This window comes from Palaemon carinicauda, chromosome 27 (assembly GCF_036898095.1).
Source record: "Palaemon carinicauda isolate YSFRI2023 chromosome 27, ASM3689809v2, whole genome shotgun sequence".
NCBI classification, from domain to species: Eukaryota; Metazoa; Arthropoda; class Malacostraca; order Decapoda; family Palaemonidae; genus Palaemon; species Palaemon carinicauda.
In genome coordinates this window covers 15,374,829-15,390,762 of record NC_090751.1, presented here as the reverse complement: position 1 = coordinate 15,390,762, position 15,934 = coordinate 15,374,829, and the positions used below count along the sequence as shown (strand labels likewise).

The 15,934-nt window shown below is 34.5% G+C and overlaps 1 protein-coding gene across 1 annotated transcript; it reads left to right on the top strand.

Moving 5' to 3' along the window:
• The first annotated feature begins 555 nt into the window (after positions 1–555).
• LOC137621106 (uncharacterized) lies at positions 556–3,723 on the top strand. The gene has a single exon (XM_068351538.1). It carries the CDS (start codon positions 1,279–1,281, stop codon positions 3,130–3,132), a length of 1,854 nt encoding a protein of 617 aa, XP_068207639.1. The 5' UTR covers positions 556–1,278; the 3' UTR covers positions 3,133–3,723.
• The last annotated feature ends 12,211 nt before the right edge of the window (positions 3,724–15,934 follow it).

The window sequence follows — 15,934 nt, the reverse complement described above, 5'->3', positions numbered from 1 at the left end:
TACTTGCTGATTCATCCTCTTTCATGTGGATAGAATATATATCTTGTATATTTTCTGCAGTGGGGAGTATTCATAGTATATTTTCCTTGTAATATAAACGCTTGTATTTTAACAAATATTAAGATGAAACTAACCCGAATAACTAATTGTTTTAAAATTATTCAAATTTGATAATTTCATGGTTTTATATTACCAAATGAATTAATAATATTAGTTAATCCAAGTCACCTCTTGGTAACTTCAAGACTTGATCATAGCACACCTCTACTGTGATATTGCATGGTTCTTGTTATAGAAAAATTTGATATATGTATAGGTTTTCATTATTATTAAATAATTCTATTACTACATTATTTATTTCTTAGCTTTATCCATTTTAACGACTCTCTTCCCTCGAGCCTCATTTGAACCCACTGCCACTCATAGTTTGTTGCTAATGTCTAGACAGTAATAGCTATTACTATAGTCAGGATAAGGTACCAAGTCAGCCCTCGTTCTCATCCGCATTTTAAAAGTAATTTTTCTTCTGTTTCCAGGTGAAGGATGTATGACAGGAAGCGAAAACATCCTTGCATTTCTCACGGTTGGGCGGACTTATGACTCATGTCTCAATGGATTATATTAAGAGGAAGATTTCTTGAAAAAGTAAAAAGGACTTTAATCAAAGAAAATGAAAGCGTTGTGCAAGGAACACGGTAGCCATTTCACCGATTTCATCGGTAGAAGATGAAATATCGCACGGGAACATCATGATGGAATAAAGCTCAAATCGATTGGCATTTTTATTTTTGTGTGTGAACGTGCTTTTGGTCTTGTGTCCACAGTACTTGCCGTGAGAATTCTTGGATTACAATAGAAGCTTGATTCTCTTAGTTTTATTATTATTACCAGCCAAACTGCAACCCTGGTTGGAAAAATTATACATTTAAAGCCTAAAGGGACCTATTGGAAAAACATCAAAGTGCAGAATAGAAATGGAAAGATGAACGATAAAGTAACATAATACAAAAACCTAAAATTGGATTAAATTATGATGAATAACAATGGTAAACAGATGGTCAACATATAACGTATGAAATCAGACTTATGTCAACCTGCTCAATTTGTTATTTTTACAATGACGTTTCTAGTCTGTATGGCAAATTTCTCATGTAGTTATCAAAAACACCCTCCGAACTTACTTTGTAACCTAGAGTAAATTTAACATTACAAATGCAATTAACAATGAAAACATACCGTGAATTAAACCGTTGATATCCGCCCTTAAAATAAGGCATCATGTTTTCCATGAGACGAAATTTTAGAAAACCCATCGGATTGGTCTTGCTTTTTGTGTTTCTTTGGATATGTGTAACTCAAGACGATGGATATTATGAAGAGAATCGTGAAACTCCAAAACCTCCCCGTGACAGTGGACAGAAGATTGAAACCTCTCCTCAGGACGATCACAGACGCAAACTCGTTGAAGACGTTATATTTGGTCAAGGTATCTTGATGACACGTTCGAGGGGAACGGTTTCTAGGGACCAAAGTGAATTAGTACGAAAGTCGGATAACGGTGGTGTTAGTGGAATTGAAAAAACGAGTGGTGCTAGTTTCCTCGGGAATGAAGAAAGTGGTAAAAATGAAATTGAGTTACGCGAAAAAAGACCAAAGGCGGCTGTAGGCACGGTGAAAGTACAAGACAACAATGATCAAGAAATAAAAGATGAAAAGTACCCTGTCAGATATAAGAATGCAATAGACGAGTCCAAATTACGGGAAAGTGGTAACCTGTCCCCGGGTGGAGATGGCGGTAGTTCTTCCGTGGTATCATTCATTAAAGGTCACGATCATAGACATTCTCCCGCATGGATGCGCATCACAGATGACATTTACACCTACAGTGCATTCTGGGATGACCGGGAACAGCTAGACGAAGGTCCTGTGGCTCGCATCCTGGGTATTCTCAGACTGAAGAGCGAGTTGCTGCACGAAGAGAACAAGTTCCAGTTTAGAGGAACTGTCAGAGCGGAACTTTTGAACTGCACATGTTTATTGTGGTACAGAGGAACGAGAGATGCTCAGCCGGGCATTCTGAAAGCTCACATTTTCGATGAAGGGCGAAAGATGTTTGGTGGTACGTTCTTCCTTTGCTACCCACAAAGAGTTAATAGTACGGACAAAGTAGAAGGTGATTCTCGCTATGTAGAATCAAGGGGAACTAATCTGAAAGGGGGAGGATCAAGTCCTTATGCTGTTTCGCTACATCCCCATAACGCAGTCGATGCTCCTCATAAACTAATCTATTTGCATCGTAAGTCAGTTAAATTTTACCATCCGTCGGAAGCCAACAGCTCAGCCGTGTGTGTCAGATCTCTGTTTGGTCCTTACGATGATGTTAGCGCAATGGCCCAGTTCGTTTCTTATTACAATTCCATTTTAAACGTATCTCATTTTTACTTTTACGACCTAGCTGTTGCTCCCCAAGTGAACGAACTCCTGGAAGCGTACAGAGAGTTGGGTCTCGCAATTGAAATGTTTCCTTGGAATCTTCCTACCAGTGAATGGGGAGAGCTATGGGACATGGGGTCTCTTGTAGCCCTAAATGACTGTGTGTACAGAAGCTCGGGAAAGCATGCATTAGTTGCCATTGTTGATCTCGACGAATTCATTGTACCAAAGAAGGCTTTCCATGGTCTCGGGGATCTCTATAGAAACGTTATAAATTTCAGAAGTGGGTCGCATGGCGATGCCGTGTTGTTTTCAAATGTATTCTTTTGTTTCGACTTCAAGAAATCCGATGGAAGGAAAAAGGAAATCTTTCCGATCTTCGAATACACTCAAAGAGAATCTCGACCGTGGCCTCCCAAGTCCCGCTCAAAAATGCTCGTCGTCCCAGAAGCTTCAGTGTCGGTGGGACATCACATGGTTCACGGTTTCGTGTCAAAGAATCTGACGAACAGGAGCTCATCGAAGCTTTTTGCACTCCTGCATCACTACAGGACGTGTAAGGATATCCGGCTGGGGATGCACGGTACTGGCTCTGAGGTCCTCAGTAACACCGCTGTGAAGGACCTTTCAATGCAGGGGTACAAAAAGGTGGTCCTGAATTCAAAAACTATGAAAATATTCAGACAAAATTTTACCTGACGGGGCCGTAACAGCTTTTATTCCTTGCTTCTATGCAGCCCGATTCTTAAGTAATTATTTTGTTTTGGCACGTAATACGTGTTTATCGGATTCATATATTTATTTAAAGAGCTATACATAATATTTGCAAAATAATGTACGTTGACGATAAGGGGAGCATTAGAAAACAAATTTGAACCGACTTTACATATACGAAAAAAAAAAGTGTCGCTCGAATTTCCGTTATCAAGCGAAACCCGTTTATGACATCCCCAGTCTACTTGAAAAATGCTCGTCCAAGAAAATGTTTATTAATAAGAATCTCTTTGTGATCATCATTAATTTAGATTTGGTGTTCTGTTTGTATTCATTTTATATAATTACATGTGTAATGTTTGCCCTAATCACCTCACAAGGTGTAGCGAATCTCGCAATTTTAGGTTGGTGGTTCTAAGAAAAAAATAAGTGCACAATTAGACCTTAATGTTTACAAGAGCAGACATATCCAGACACGTAAATATTTTTTATTTGATAAAATACAGAGTATGACAAACTCAGCGATGTGGGTACACAAAAAATAACGTCAAATAACAGGAATCTTGATTTGAAAGGTCTTGCAAACTAAATCATTGAAACATAACGTAACTAATCATCTTAGATCGAATATGAATAGGTGTATATATATATATATATATATATATATATATATATATATATATATATATATATATATATATATATATATATGCAGAAGAACCACAGGGAAAATGAAAATACGAAATATACGCTTAAGTCCTGACTAGTTTCGTGATACTTCTTCAGAGGACTCTGAAGAAGTATCACGAAACTAGTCAGGACTTAAGCGTATATTTCGTATTTTCATTTTCCCTGTGGTTCTTCTGCATCTGAGCATCACGTTTTCCTGTGATTTTTATGCATGCATATATATATATATATATATATATATATATATATATATATATATATATATATATATATATATATATATATATATATATATATATATATATATATATATATATATATATATATATATATATATATATATATATATATATATATATATATATTCTCATGTATCTAAAGACTTGCAAATACTAAGACAGTGTTCACCAAACCTTGTAGTAATTCAAGCTGGATCTATTCTCAGAGAACGAGATTTACAGGTTGAAGGCGAATGAGAAGTTCTCTCTGTCTTTGGATTATATCCTGGTCATTTGATTCTAACCGTAAACAAGTTTCCTTCAATTTGAACTTTAGTGTAACTAAAAAGACGAAAAATTCTAGCTATAATAAAATGAAAGTTTACGTCCAGATATTGTAGGTTTTTCACTTAATATTTTTATAGTTTCGCAGTTTTCTGTCTTTGGTACAGTACGATCGAAGACCCAATCCATTTTTTAATACATTACAATTGAAACAATAACTTTGGATCCCCTTTATGTATTTTGTCAGGAAAATTTATTCAATGTGAAATATATTTGAAACCGTGTGCACATATTACCTTGTCATTCATATATTGGTACTTCATCCAATCATCAAACTAAAGAACTGTGTATTGAGATCATGGAATTGTACCCAATATGTTTTGCTTATTTTAATTTGTTGCCTGTGATAAAATTATGATTTAGATTTATTATAAAGGGCTGTTTTTTTCTTCAAATAACTGATGTTAATTACATAGTTATGAATTTATGTCTCGAGACTGCTGTGTCCATGACGTTTGTTACTTAAGTCTCTAGGTCTGTCATCATGTATCTTGAATAGGCACTATCTCTTATTCAAGTTATAGGCGATGGATTAATTTTCATCGGATTAAAAAAATACGTCAACTCTTTGGTTTTATTTTCCATATCATCGGTTTGAAAATGGTCAAATCCCAGACATGTCAGAGGCCTTTGTCCGGCAGTGGAATAGAAACGGCTACATTTGTTGTTGTTTTTGTTATGTTTACTGTAAGGGCAAAGCACTATTTGATCAGAGTTTGCGCCTAGATGGAGTTTCCATTGTGGTGCATATTTGAAGAATGATTGATATTTCAAGGGTAATGCATTTTTTTTTGTTGTATTGGAGAATATAACCGAAATCTTTTGTTGTTTCAAAAGGTTTTTTTTTTTTTTTAATAGCTGCAAATAATTTTTTTTTTTTTTTTATAGTTGCAAATAATTTTGGTTAGTTTATAAGAGAAAACGCATTTTAAAAATGGAAGTATGCGATTTAACTTCGATTATTTACGGATCGCTACAGAAAACCTAAACATACTGTATATGGTGAGTTTCCGTCAATATAGGAATGATCAATATATCAGTTTCTTTATGTGCTCTCTGATGAGATTTCTTCCCAGTTATTTGAAATTGAATTTTCAACAAAAGTATCAATTGTCGGTAAACATTTGCCATTGAAATTTATTTATGTACTGTATATCTTCACAGAAGATGACTATAAGCGTCCATGAACTTTAATGACGTTTAGAAATTAAAGGAGATGATCTCGGCTATATTTTTGTTATTGCTTGAACGATATGGTTCCCTTCACCAACATCGACAGAAGGCTGATATATTTATCAGTGTATACCATATCGAACTAACGGTCTTTGAAATGAGGAGATTGGAAAAATATGATGTCTTCTTGATTTTAATTTTCAAATAAATAAAATGTCCAATGTCGCTTATTCAAACTCTACAAAATTTTGCTGCTAAACAAAATTTTCATAAGAAGTATTCCCTGTGTCATTATGCATTAGTGTGACGGGCCGAGAGAAAGTTGTGAACTCAAAGGCAGTATGAAAGCAACTGAGTTAATTTATTATAGAACACTCTCCTTTATATACAAAACCTCAAGGCAACAGAAAATTACATGTTCGAGAAACCTACAATGTTACATAGGAGAAATGCAGACATGTTTATATATACAAAATGAATTATGTACGATCGTGTGACACACGGTTGGTACATTAGTGACTGTCTCATAAAGAAGCACAGTCACCTTTGACAGTCTCTAGTTAGCACCAGGTTTAACAACGTTTTATGGCCCATAGTCCTCATTATATATATATATATATATATATATATATATATATATATATATATATATATATATATATATATATATTTATATATATATATATATATATATATATATATATATATATATATATATATATATATATATATATATATATATATATATATATTATATACGGAGAGAGAGAGAGAGATGTGAGATGAGATAAGATAAGATGAGAAAGGAGCTTTAAAAGGTCTGATAAAGGCGTGTTAAACAAAGAACCCTTGAATTGTAGTGTGACTGGCTGATGAAGAATGAAGAATGGAGGCCGAGATGCCAAAAGAGAAAGAGACAGTGTTAATTTCACTTGGAAGTGAAAGAATCGTTTTATGAAGTGAATAAGGACGAGAAACGTTGAGAGGGTACCGAAAGCCTCCAAGAGGTTATGATTCACATTGAAGAACCTCCACGAGGCATCGTACCCATCATTTGTTCCCACTTCCTTTCTCACGTCTTCTTTTCCAACGTATTTTAACTTACTTTACTTTTACGGGTTTATTTCTCGCCCTCCATCAGACACTAAAAGTCTGTTCAGGCGGGCCTTGGTGTGTGAAAAATAATTTCTTTCCAGTTAATATTTTGCTTTGTATCTTATGTTATTTCGCTAGTATTTGTATTCAGGCTTAATAGTTTTAGGTCACTATTATAACACTTTCTAAAAAGATAAGTCTTCAGGTTTTTCTTGAAAGCTGCCACATTTTTGCTATTCTTAGCATCAAGTGGAAGGTCGTTGAAGAGTCTCGGTGCAGCATAACTAAACGTTCTTCCTCCTATTGCATGATTCACACTGATTTCGAATGGTCTATGTGGGTCATCGGCATGTCTAACTCTTACAGCAGCACTGGTAGCTTGAGGGTAGTATAAATGGCAAAGTTTTCTTCCATTTGCATCTCGGCTCTTGATGACCTACTCGGCCCCAGAGATGGGCCACGTGGCCCAAATTCCATACATCCATTGATACATTTAGGCGTCGTGATGATACATCTCAGAGAACAGACATCATAGAGGATGATGCATCTTTTAGAATACCATGAGGTTATGATGCCTCTTGAAAATCTCCACGAGGTTATGGTTGATCTTGGGGAACCTCCTCTAGGTACCGATTCGTCGTAAATGTTTGTACATTTGTACGTAGTAAGAACGTGAAGAATTCAGTGCAGCAGAACTTGGAAAGGAAAATGGAATTAAAAGAAATCTATCTAGTTGTCCCTACCAGGGTCTACAATTTTTGGCCAAACACTAAAAACCAAGATTCGTACACTTTATCACGCAATCAATTCATTACTTTACCGTGGACTCACTTTATTTCATTTTTTTTTTCTTGCCAACTTCCTTCCTTCAATATATTACAGCACGTATCCTTTATTCTTACGAACATATCCGTAACAACGGTTGCCCCATATTTTAAAAACCCTCCAGTGCTTCCATTTTTCGAAGATTTATGGCTGTAGCATCGAATGCCTTGATATGTACAGAACTTTGTAGATAAAAAAGGAATAACCAATAGGTGATGATGTACCTTCCTCTTGAACGGGAGTATTTTATAACTGAGGGAAAAGGGAAGCTAAGAATATTCCAAATTTTGATTACTCTTAAACATTAATATCTATGCTTTTAGACCAAAATTTTTATAGCTAATTCTGTGTACAGTTTAACTTTTACGAGGGTGTTGGTGAGTGTAATGCTTTACTTGCGAGTTTTAGTGTTTACAGAAATCCCTGGTTCTAATCGAGAAGTTCGTAACATTGCGTTAATCACGAGGTCCTTGTTTTCAAACTTGAACAGAAGGGAGTTGGCCGATCATTTCTAACTAATGCATTTGATAGGGAGCATAGTAGCACATAGGAATGTAATTTTTAGTTTTCCTCGGGGTAATATTTATAGCCCCCTACTTTTTATATACGTCCCGGATAATGCGATTTGGCCTTGAAAACTGTGTAGCTGTTTATGCAGATGATGCAACTTCCTTTACATTCATCCCATTTTTGTATGTAGATATTTGGCTTCTAAATCTTTCAACGGAGATCTAGTAAAACTTGCGAATGGTGCAAATTACAAGGGGTAATGTTGAACCTCAACGAAAAAGTATGGTTGTCAGTAGATCCTGGACATTGGATCCTCCCTACCCAGATATTTTTATTAACAATTTTTCTGACTACTTTCAGCTCATTTAAGATTCTATGTGTCATTCTTGACTGCAAATTCCCTTTTGAGAAACACATCTGCTTTGTATCTTCTTACACTGCACAAATATCTGTATAATGTCTTTTCAAGATTTTTCAGACTTTCCTATCCGGAGCAAATGTTTATATCAGTAGTTTTTGGATGTTTTAAATGTAATTCTCTTTTCTGGTCTTCAGCAACTGACTCTCGACTTAAATTATTGAATAGAGAATTTGGGTCTTTTAAATATCTGATCGATATTGACCAGTTATCTCTTTTTGTAATCTGTATAAGATTTTTCACAATTCTGACCATCCTTTGCATTCATGTCTTCCCCGACTATACTATCCGTCACAGTAATAGATACTCCGTTTATTATTACAGTCTTTCCTTTACTTCAATGAGGTTCAGTAGTACAAAGTTTATGGGTCTGTGATGAAACTGTGGAAGGATCTTACTCAAATAGTTGAATCGGTGGAACGCTGGAGGTTCATACTTGATGCCGATGCTTTTCTGTTGTGCAATTGACGCAAATATCGTCTCATAGTTTATAAGTTACTCATTTATTTAAAATCGTTCGTCGTAATTGTTTTATTTTCGCTTTTTCTCATTTATAGTTTAATTCTATTCAATTTCTTTCCGCACTGTGCTGCTTCCACTATTGAGGTCTTGGTCTTGGAGTATTCTGCTCTTCTAAGCTTTCACGTGTTTTGCACGTGAACCATCTATCTACCCCAAGGTCTAGACCAGTGGTTCCCAACCTGGGGAAAATTCCCCCATGGGGGAAAATTTGAAGCTACCAGGTGGGAAATAATTACACTACTTACTAACTAAAAAAAATATCAGGTGACAAAGCTAGCCCTGATATTGATACACTGGTGCACAAGAAGCAGCCTCAACCTTCTCACAAATTCAATTATGAAGTAGAAGAATAAACAAAAGTCCTTTTATTTTGCTACTAGCCGCTCTCCATATACTGATAAACAAATAGTTACAGAGTAAAATGGATAGAGAGCGGTTAGTAACAACTAGCCTCATAGCTCCATGGCTATGCGGTTAGTTGTTACTAACCGTTCTCTATCTATTTTACTCTGTAACTATTTGTTAATCAGTATATTTGTATAATGGTAAAATAGATTATTAAGTCGTCACAGTGTGTTTCAACTACTCTTTCCCTCATACACATGAAGGGGGAAATCTGGAGGGTTGCACTGGGTGCGGGGGGGAAATGACAGGAAAAAGGTTGGGAACCAATGGTCTAGACTCCAGAATACCTAGAGAATACAGATTCTCTCGAATCAAGACCTTGATCGATCTCGTCCCTTGTTCATTATCCTGCGATCTTGACTTCAACTACCATTTTGTTTTTCTTTTTGTAGTGTCCAACGTTCACTCTCTCATAGTTTTTCTTAAGTACTCCGTGAAATGCCTAAAGTCACAACTGTTCTTTCAGACTAAGGCTTCCAGTCATTCATGTGTTCTCGTGTGTATGACAACTGCATGCATTTAGCATAAGCATGTGAACGTATGTGTACAGATAAGTATATGCATAAACATGTGAACGTATGTGTACAGATAAGTATATGCATAAACATGTGAACGTATGTGTACAGATAAGTATAAGCATAAACATGTGAATGTATGTGTGCAGATAAGTATATGCATAAACATGTGAACGTATGTGTACAGATAAGTATATGCATAAACATGTGAACGTATGTGTACAGATGAGTATATGCATAAACATGTGAGCATATGTGTACAGATAAGTATATATTTAAACATGTGAGCGTATGTGTACATATAAGTATATGCATAAACATGTGAACGTATGTGTACAGATAATTATAAGCATAAACATGTGAACTTGTGTGTACAGATAAGTATATGCATAAACATGTGAACGTATGTGTACAGATAAGTATATATTTAAACATGGGAGCGTATGTGTACAAATAAGTATGTGCATTAACATGTGAACGTATGTGTACAGATAAGTATAAGCATAAACATGTGAACGTATGTGTACAGATAAGTATATGCATAAACGTGTGAACGTATGTGTACAGATAAGTATATGCATAAACTTGTGAACGTATGTGTACAGATAAGTATATGCATAAACATGTGAGCGTATGTGTACAAATAAGTATATGCATAAACATTTGAACGTATGTGTACAGATAAGTATATGCATAAACATGTGAGCGTATGTGTACAAATAAGTATATGCATAAACATGTGAACGTATGTGTACAGATAAGTATATGCATAAACTTGTGAACGTATGTGTACAGATAAGTATATGCATAAACATGTGAACGTATGTGTACAGGTTAGTATATGCATAAACACGTGAACGTATGTGTACAGATAAGTATATGCATAAACAAGTGCATGTGAAATTTCACTCAACTCTGAATTTTCCCTAACTGTTATTGCAAGGTTATCTTTATTAGACTTGTATCTTTAATTTATTCTTTCTTTTCAGCGTTTTCGCGTTATTGGAATTTATTAAGTTTTAAGGTTTTCATTTTGTTGATGCAGATATTGAAAATATTCTACATAATTATTTCAACAGCTTTGCAATTGTTACCACTGGACGTTTTCTTTTGTCAGTTGTTATGATAATGATTATTATATCGGATATTAAGACCCATTTTACAAAATGATTTGAGAGAGAGAGAGAGAGAGAGAGAGAGAGAGAGAGAGAGAGAGAGAGAGAGAGAGAGAGAGAGAGAGAGAGAGAGAGAGAGATTTGTAAAAAAAGAAAATAATTCAAAATTCTCTGGTTTTGCATGTAAATGAAGCTCAAGAACTGTATTTGATTTACAGAATTTGTGCCATGATAACTTGCGTTGTGGCTGGGTAGTTCATTCAGCCATGCATCATGATGGGGAACTTGAAAATGATTTTGCAGAAAGATTGAAGTAAGGAAATAGAAACAGGAGGTAAAGTATGAGGCTAAACAGTGGTTGTAGCGATGCAAAGACCCCCTATTATTGTGATACGTCTAAAATGCGCCGTGTGAGGTACTTGACGGTACACCCGAACCATCCTGTGGCACCCTCCCACGTGGTTCAAACTTAGGTTTACGTTATGTAGGTTAGACACTGGGAAGAACTCGCGTTGATTACTTGTTTACTTGTTTTGGGTTCAAATCCAACCCTCAACTGAAGTCGAGTGAACTACTTCTCGGGCGGGTCCATATCAATCCTCTAACGAAACATTTTCATTATAACTTAAACCATTCTTTGATTGTAGCATCTTCCAAATCATATGATCTTGTGAAAAGTAATGTCTTTAGTTTCTTCTTAAATTCAATTGCTTCAAGACCTTCATTTCAGTTGGCAGTTTATTGTAATGTCTAGGCGCACAGTAGCTGAAAGCCCTTTGACCAAATTTACTATTTTTTCTTGGTTCAGATAGTCTATGTTTGTCACTCATGTGTCTTATGGTAACTTTTGTTTCTAGTTCTAGTTTTTTCAGGAATTCTTTTAGATATATTGGTTCAGTATCTTAAACGTTAGTTAGAGTAGCTTGTATTCGATTCTCGCTTTTACCGGCAGCCAGTGTAATTTAATTAGTGCAGGGGTAATTCTATCCCTATTGTGTAGTCCTTTTATTAATCTAGCGGCTCTGTTTTGTACTCTGAATTTTCTTCAGCTGATAATTTGGTAAGCCATAGAACAGTGAGTTGCAGTAATCAATTCTTGAAAATATGTGGTGATTAATGAGTATGGCCATAGATTTTTCATCTAAGTATTTACTAATAAATGCTATGTTTCTAATATGATAGTTACAATTTCTTACCATATTATTTATATGTTCATTTCCAAAAATAATACATTAACTTTTTTCTTCATTGAGCCTGGAGCTTTTTTGTTAACATCCAAGCCTTAATGTCATTCATTATTTCATGTATCTTTCTTTTAGCTTCATCAACTGATTCTATTGGGAAATAGAATTGTGTATCATCAGCGTATATTTTAAACTTAACTCTGAGTTTCAAGTATATTTGCCAGTTCAATCGTGTAAATTTCAAACAGGAGGGGACCTAGTACACTGCCTTGAGGCACCCCTTTGGTTAGTTTTCTTGTCTCAGATTCAACATTTGATATTTCTACTTTAACTTTGCTGTTTTCAAGATAACTCACAAACCAGTCATATGCTCGTTCTACGATGTCCACAGCTTTAAGGTCTTCCATCACATATGTATGTTCTACAGTATCAAATGCTGCACTTAGATCAAGCATCACAAGAATGCAACACTTGTCATTTGTTATAATTTCTGTTATGTAATTTTTAATGCTAACACTGTTGTATCTGTGGAGTAATTTTCTCTGTATGCTGATTGATCATCGGGTATGGCATGAGATTGTTTCAGATGTTTCCAGGTTTGTTCATGTACAGCAGTTTCAATAATTTTCGAAAAATATGACAGATTTGATATTGGCCTATATGAACTTAAATTGTCTATATCACCTTTTCCTTTATAGACAGGCTTGATACATGCAACTTTCTCACAATCAGGGAAAACTGCCTGTGTTAGACTCATATTTACCATGTTTCGGTAGGTCTCTTGTAGTCTGGTGAAATTTTCTGCATCTTTTACATCGTCAATTGGAAATGGGTCATTTCCGCAGTAGTTTTTTTTTTTTTTTTACTTTCTTTATTATTCTCATATAATCACTGACTTAACTCTTTGAATACCCTTAGCTTACTTACACCTGTTGCTGGTGTATTCCTTCGTTCTGTTGTGCCGATGTTGTGAAAACTGAAGCAGATTTGATTTATTTTTTCTTCAAAATAATCAATAAAATCATTTGCTAGGCATTTAGGATCATTAGTTATGTCAGGCAATACTATTTCTGTCTTTAGACCTAATAGTTTCTTTAGGCTCTTTTCATTTTCATTGCACACTTTTTATAATAGTTTTTTTTTTTAAACTAAGATAATGTAATTGTAGCGATTTCTAGCTGATTTTTAATGTTGCCAGTTTTCATTATTTTTATTTCATTTCGATTTATCCTCCATTTTTCTTTATCTTTTTTTTCTTCATGTAATTCGTTATCAAACCAATTCGATTTTTCTTTAATTGTGATTATTTTTTTTTCCAGGCACCTATTATTATAATTAGTTGCAAGTATTGTTTTACTGCTATCAGTAATTCAGTTTATACAGGATTGTCTCTCTACGAGGGTGTGATTCTCTTCACAGTTACAGGCTGGTGTTATCCCTTTTATATCCTCTAGGCTTTGTACAATGAACTCTTTTGGATCAAAGTTGGTCTTAATTCTGTATGTGATTTCCTTCTGTATTGCATTATTTTTCTCACATCTATTTCAAAAGACATTAACTTATGCATTGGGGATATAGAGCAGTCAGGTTCAATCTTTATATTTAGTATGATGTTGTTGTTTTTGTTTACTATAACTAGATCTAGTATATGATTAGACTGAGCTGTTGGTTCAGACACTATGTTTTCAAGGTCGTGGTTGTCAATCAATTCTCTAAATTCATTGACATATGGGTCTACTCTGTTATCAAGATGTAGGTTGAAATCACCACATATAACTATATTTCGATTGTCATTCAATGTATCTAGTAAGTTATTAAATTCATCTAGAAACATTTCTTTTTCTTTTGTTCGGTGGTCTTTAGAGTATAACTATTTGTAGATTTACATTTCTAGATAGAATTTTAATATTCATATATTCAAATGAATTAACTATGAGATGTTTTCTTACTTTAACTTTATATGATTTCTTAATTAAGATTCCAATGCCACCACCTCTTTTGTCTTCTCTAGGTTCATGATAAAAGTTATAAGATTTAGGTGTCATTTCATTTATATATATATATATATATATATATATATATATATATATATATATATATATATATATATATATATATATATATATATACACACACAATCAGGACAAATGACTCAGATATGTTCTTACCGTCCCACCTATTTTTGGTCTATGCCAGTCAAAAATTTTCATAATTTGTCAATCCATTGTCTTCTCTTCCTTCCTCTGATTATTTTTGTAATCTCTAGGGGCCCATTCTTTTATTCTTAAATGACATCCATCATTTGTCATTCTCATTATATGTTATATGGGCTGCTCATGTTCATTTCTTTTTCTCACAGGTTGTTAGAATATATATATATATATATATATATATATATATATATATATATATATATATATATATATATATATATATATATATATATATATATATATATATATATATATATATATCCAGGTGTATGTGCGTATGTAGCGATGAACTAAAATGAAGGTGAATATCGTCGCGACATACGTACACACATCCAACATCTAAATCTGAGATAAGGGTAGGGGAGACTAGCTTGTTCTCTTGTCTTGGGTAGTGCCATAGCCATTGTACTATGGTCTTCCCCTGTCTTCAGCAGAGATCTCTATCTCTTGCTTGAGGGTACACCCGGGCACACTATTCTATCTTGTTTCTCTCCCTCTTGTTATTTTGAAGTTTATCCTATTGTAATTTTCAAGTCTTTATAGTTTATATATGAAAGATTTATTTTAGTGTTATTGTTCTTAAACTTCTCTATTAGGTTTTCCTTATTTCATTTCTTCACTGGGCTATTTTCTCTGTTGGAGCCCTTGGGCTTATAGCATGCTACTTTTCCAACTAGGGTTGTAGCTTAGCAATTAATAATAATAATAAAATAGATCTGCATTGGAAAAGAAACTTCGTAACGGGTGTTCAGCGATTGATTGATTTGTTGCCATCTTCCGGCATAATGTGTCGCGACCTATTGCATGGCATTGCTACTTTAAAATGACCAGTCAAATGTAGTTTTGATTGAAGGCCATGTTATATTACATATCATTAGTCATTAGGTAACATCCGCCCATCATTATTTTTTTCATTTAATGTCGTGGACTCGTGTACGTGCGACTAGTATACACAATTCTGTGAGCGCATTATGTACATATACCATCAGTGTTAGTATTTCATGTGTTGAAATTATTCAGACATCCAGGGGCTTGTCTAGAAAAGATTCCAAAGGAAAATATTTATTATTCTCATATTAGAAAGACAATTTATTGAATAAGATTGTTGCATCGAACGGCGTAAAGATCCGTATATTTTCATGTTCACGTACCCTTTACCCCGTATCTGTTTATGGTCCAACTCTTGAACCCGGTGTCCCAAGCACGTAAATATTGTAATTCCTCCGGGTCCCACATTGACTCATTGGCGCTAGTGTATGTTGTTATGGCGGGATTTTAAAGATTCTATGGTGTTCCCTCCTCCGAAAAATTACAACTGGGGATAATACTAGTTGATCATTGAAGTTTGTCTGTCATTTAGAATTATATTAATGAGCTCTTTGAGCGTAATCTATGCTAAAAATAATGAGTACTCTTCTAAATACAGTATAATTGAATGGTTAAGTGACCTCTACCGGTGATATTAGTGAACTATTCTCTCTCCCTCGGTAATCGCAAGTTTTCTGCTGAATTTTGTGCCATCGTTATTTCTGCTGATAAATTGTTAACCAAAATCTTTA